This window comes from Puma concolor, chromosome A2, assembly GCF_028749965.1.
Source record: "Puma concolor isolate L17-30 chromosome A2, mPumCon1.1.hap2, whole genome shotgun sequence".
NCBI classification, from domain to species: Eukaryota; Metazoa; Chordata; class Mammalia; order Carnivora; family Felidae; genus Puma; species Puma concolor.
The window spans coordinates 116,353,494-116,358,769 of record NC_141668.1 but is presented as its reverse complement, the minus strand read 5'-3'; the positions used below and the strand labels follow the sequence as shown (position 1 = coordinate 116,358,769).

The 5,276-nt window shown below is 55.6% G+C and overlaps 1 protein-coding gene across 2 annotated transcripts; it reads left to right on the top strand.

Moving 5' to 3' along the window:
- Window positions 1-901: 901 nt before the first annotated feature.
- TRH (thyrotropin releasing hormone) lies at window positions 902-4,274 on the top strand. Of its 2 annotated transcripts, none has more exons than XM_086684245.1 (3): window positions 902-1,171; window positions 2,218-2,430; window positions 3,052-4,274. In XM_086684245.1, exons 2-3 carry the CDS (start codon window positions 2,226-2,228, stop codon window positions 3,558-3,560), a joined length of 714 nt encoding a protein of 237 aa, XP_086540371.1. In that variant the 5' UTR covers window positions 902-1,171; window positions 2,218-2,225; the 3' UTR covers window positions 3,561-4,274. The 2 variants fall into 2 exon arrangements, with proteins under 2 accessions (XP_086540371.1, XP_025778342.1); XM_025922557.2 differs by lacking the exon at window positions 902-1,171 and adding an exon at window positions 1,447-1,574.
- The last annotated feature ends 1,002 nt before the right edge of the window (window positions 4,275-5,276 follow it).

Genomic DNA, 5,276 nt, shown 5'->3' with positions numbered 1-5,276 from the left:
TAGGCCTGACTAACTTCTGTGTCTGAGGCTGACCAAGGAGCCTGGCACACTGTGGGTTCCCCTTAAGTGTTTCAGGATGGAGGCTGTACTCAGGACTAGATGTGGCAGTGTTCTCTTCCAATGTGATTTTGGGGACTGACTGAGGAACAAGAGCCTTATCATCCATGCTTTTCTTCTCCCTACATCCCCTCTCCTCCTTTGCTTTGATGGGGTGGGTACCAACAGACTTCTTTCTGGTCCAGGGGCCACAAACTCCAATGTCCTGCCTTGGTGACTGGGGCAACCAGGCTCAGCTCCAGCTGGCCAAATTCTTGGTCCCAAATTCTTCCTGGTTTTTAAATGTTAGTTATTCAGTTTTTTTTTTCAAATCACTGTGGCAGTCAAACAAAACCATCTGTGAGCAGGTGGTGGCCCCAGGCTACCAGGTTTGGCATTCTGAAAACTGTCCCTCTCTCCCACTGTACAGATGAGAAAATTGAGGCCCAGGGAGCCGGAGGCATTTGCCAGAAGTGACACAGTCAAGATCAGAACCCAAGTCCCAATTGTCCCCTACTTTTTTCCTCTGTCCTCTCCCTCCTTCTCTTTCTCCTTCTCTGTCTCTCTCTGTCTCTGTCTCTCCCTGTGTCTCTTTGGTGTTTGTCTCTGCTCTCAGTGTGCCTCTTTCAGTCTTTGTCACTATCTCCTATCCTCTCCTGTGTGTCTCGTTTTAACGGTGTGATTCGCTATCTCTCTGCCTCCCTCTGTCCTCTCCATGAGCGTTCTCTTAGACAACAAACCTTCGGAGCCGGGTGCAGAAGCGACCCAACATCAGCACCCCAGGCTCCGGCTCGCGCCTCGTCTTCGCCCCCGCCGCCCCCGCCTCGTCTTCGCCCCCGCCGCCCCCGCCGCCCGCGCCGCCCCCGCCCCAGATTTCCGGGGGAGCTGGCGGGCGGGGTACCCACGGGGCCGCTGCCGTCAGCGCCCCTTCCCGGCGTCCGCGACCCCTCCCCGCTGACCTCACCCGCGCCTCCGCCCCGCGCAGATATAAGCAGCGGCCCCTCCGAGAAGCGGGCAGCGGGGTCCGGGTCCTGCCAGCGCTCCCCGCCTCCTGATCCGCCGGCTCTAGGCCCCAAAACTCCGAACTCGGAGCCCCAGGATCTCGGACCGGTCCCGCGGAGCTCGCGCCCGGCAGGTAACCATCTCTGTTCCCTCGCCTCCCCGCAGGAGCGTCCGGGAGCACTGGAAAGGGAGCCCTCTCCACCAGCCCTCGATGAGGCCGGGAAGAAGCCGCGGCTTTTGTCCCCCGAGCGCCTCCCGGAGCGTGGCACCCGCGCACCGGCTGGGGCGCTGCGCTCATACCTCCCGGGGCTTCCACAGCGCGGGCCGCGCACTGGACGAGGCAGCTGGTGGTGCGGGCACACTGGTGGCGTTCACTCCTGTGCGCTCACGTCCCGGCCTCTGCAACGCTCGGCGCCCAGTGCCGGTAGGATGGAATGTTCTCCATCCCACCCCTGCCTAAATGGCAGCTGTAGGTCCGCGCCGGGACGTCGGGGCAGAACTGGGCAGAGCTGGGTGTCCGGCGTCAGAGCCTGAGGGTTAGAATCCGAATCCTGACGTTAGAGACTGATTTTCGCGTTGGACTCGAATCTTAGCCTTAGAGTGTCGGCCTCAGTGTTAGAAACAATTTCACCGTTGAAATTAGGATTTCAGAGTCAGAACTGGTGGTTTCCTAGCTTAGCCAAAGAATCTTAGCATTGGAAATAGAATCTAAGAGTTGGAATTGGAACGGTGACATGGGAATTCGAATGTTGGGAAAGGAGCGTTGGACCAAAAATGTGGCGCCGGGAAGAATCTTAGCCTGCGACGCAGGAATTAGCATTGTGGCCGTGGGGCCCCCGCGCTCTTGGTGGCTACACTCCTGGCGAGCCTGCAGCGCGCTGGCTTCCCCAGCTCCGGGTGACACTGAGGAGTGGCGGTGGCGATGGGGTTCCCACGGCTTCCAGGCTCGCGCAGGCACAACTGGGCGCGGGCAGGTACTCCAAGCATCTCTGTGGGTGAGGACACTCAGAGCCTGAGGCTGCCCCTACCCCACCCTAAGGTAGCAGGTGGTCCTGGCCACAGGAGGGTGTTTGAATTTGTTACCCACCTTGGGGACCTGCTGGGACAGGAAAGGGGGAGGTGGTGGAGGGCTGGAAGAGGGGCACGGCCCGCTTGTACTCTCTGTACTCCCAATCCTAGGCCCCGAAATGCCTGGCCCTTGGTTGCTGCTCGCCTTGGCGTTGACCTTGACCGTGGCTGGTATTCCGGGAGGCCGCGCCCAGCCGGAGGTGGCCCAGCACGAGGCCGGTGAGCACGCAGGCCTGGACGACCTCTTGCGCCAGGCAGAGCGCCTCCTCCTCCTCCAGGAAGACCTCCTGCGTCTGCGAGGGAATCAGGACGATGGAGAATCAGGTGAGGGGTGGGTCTGTCCTTCCTACCAGAGGCCCCCGAGAGGGTTAGGGGAAACCCAGATGCAGAGGTGGGGAGCAACTTGGTCATCCAAACTCTTGCCTTTCAGAAGCTTAGAAACTGTTGGCCATAACCTCCGCAGGATCATGAGCTGACCTTTTTCTGAGATCAGATTTCTATTCCATGCCCATCCTGGGAATGTTTTACAGAGAGCAGGCTTCCAGTGGGGAAGATTCTGTGCAGGGGATAGAGAAAAAGTCTCTCTGTATGTGACAGTTTTAATTACTACTTATTAGACTCGTATATGCCAGGCACTGTTCTAAGCCCTTCAAACACTTTATCACACTATTTAATCATCCTAACAAGCTCTTAGACTGATACCGTTATTACTCTAAAACTGAGGCTCAGGAAGTTAAGTAAGTTGCTTATGGTCACACAGCTAGGGGGTGGCAGAGCTAGGACTAGAACCAGAGGTCATGCCTTTGACCATCTGTGATGTCTAAGAGGCTGTACAAGGCTGTGACTCTGGATGAGTGCTGCAGGGAATCTGCCTTAAGTAGGAGCAAGGCTGGAGTGGGCACTTGGGGGTCAGGAGGTCCCTCACTGGCCCCTTTCCTTCCCCAGAGTCCCAGATCATTCAACCCGACTGGCTCTCCAAGCGTCAGCATCCTGGCAAAAGGGAGGAGGAGGAGGCAGAAGACGGAGTTGAAGAGGAAGAAGAAGGAGGGGCCATGGGCCCCCACAAGCGGCAGCACCCTGGCCGGCGGGAGGATGTGGCTGCATGGTCAGAGGTAACCCAGCAGAAGCGGCAGCACCCTGGCCGGCGCTCCTCCTGGCTTGGGTACACTTTCACCAAGAGGCAGCACCCAGGCAGACGGCTGGCGGATCCCAAGGCCCAAAGGAGCTGGGAAGAAGAGGAAGAGGAGGTGGAGGAGGGAGAGCTGATGCCTGAGAAACGCCAACATCCGGGCAAGAGGGCTCTGGGAGGCCCATGTGAGCCTCAGGGAGCCTGTGGTCAAGCCAGCCTCCTGCTGGGGCTCCTGGATGACCTGAGCAGGGGTCAGGGGGCTGAGGAGAAGCGGCAGCATCCTGGGCGGCGGGCGGCCTGGGCCAGGGAGCCCCTGGAGGAGTGAACCCAGCTTCCTATCAAGTTTGGGGTCTAAGAATGTCTTAAGTCCTGTGGGTCCTATTCCCTTTGTGACCCCTTCTTTCCCTCCTCCTTAGATCCCTGACCATAAACCCGAGCCCCCTGTATGTACAACACCCAGTTCCCTGGCCTTGTTCCCCCTCCCCCTTCAGGGACATGAGAACGGGAGCCTGAGTTAAAACCCTGGATTTCCCCACTTTGCCCTGTTGGCAGGGGACAGATCCCAGAGTCCCTCTCCCCGCACCCCCACAGGCTGCTCCCCTTCCTTAGCCCTGGCTAAAAATGACCCTTCTGTGTCTTTTAAGGGATCCCCCGAGAGGAGCAGGGTGACTGGGTCCAGCAGCCAGTGAGGTCAGGGTGGGATTGAAGATGTGATGTCCAAATCCAGTTTCTGTCCCCTGCTCCATGAGTCAAGATTTGCCACATGTCAACTTTATTTACCTCCAGAACTGGGGGTCTCCTCTGCTTCTTGGGCCTCTTTTTTGTGGGTGTGCAGAGCCCTGACCCATGGCTATGTTCTGCTTAGGGGAATGATGGCAGGTGGAGGCATCCTGTGCTGTGCTGTGTGGCGGTTGTGGGAATAAAGATGTGCGGGCGTATGTAAACAGCCCTGAATGCTGAACTTGTATATAACCCTCTAGCCGCCTTCCCCTTGTCCGTGATCATCATCTGAATGATAATAAAACATGCATCCAGATAATCTTGGAGTTCTGTGGCTCTAGTTTTTTCTCAGCTGGTGTGGGGTTTCTAACATTGAGGGGGACAGGATTAAGGCTCCTCAGTTCTGTTGAGAAGGGCATCAGGGCTTGTAATCGTCATGGTTCAATGGCAAGAATCAACAATCTGTGTCATCCAGCAGAGACAATGAGGACATAGGACTAGGCTGTGGTTGGGAACTCAAACTAGCAGCCTTCTGGGCCTGGGCAGGAAAGCAAGCCGGGTGCAGGACAAGAGGGACTGGGGCAAAATAAAGAGGCCAGCTAAGTGGAGACACTTAAATCCAAAAACTTGAACATCATGTGAATCAAATAATAACAACAACGTATACACAACACTTGTTATGTGTCAGTCACTGTCCTGAGCAATTTACATATACTAATTCTTTTCTTTTTTTTTTAGTGTTTTATTTATTTATTTTTTTTTTTTTTTAATTTTTTTTTTTTTCAACATTTATTTATTTTTGGGACAGAGAGAGACAGAGCATGAACGGGGGAGGGGCAGAGAGAGAGGGAGACACAGAATCGGAAACAGGCTCCAGGCTCTGAGCCATCAGCCCAGAGCCCGACGCGGGGCTCGAACTCACGGACCGCGAGATCGTGACCTGGCTGAAGTCGGACGCTTAACCGACTGCGCCACCCAGGCGCCCCTAGTGTTTTATTTTTTTAAGTAATTTCTACACCCAACATAGGGCTTGAACTCCCAACCCTGAGATTGGGAGCTGCAGACTCCTCCGACTGAGCCAGCTGAGCTTCCCTATATTAATTCTTTTAGTCCACACAATAATCCCTCTAGGTAGTATTACTATTATTATGCCCATTTTCCTGATGAAGAAACCAAGGTACAGAAAGGCTAAGTAACTTGTCTGAAGCTGAGTTTGGCCCACTCACTGCTGGTTTGCAACCTCTGATTTAAACTGGCCTCCGAGGGGTACCAGGGTGGCTTAGTTGGTTAAGCAGTTAAGCCTCCGACTCTTGATTTTGGT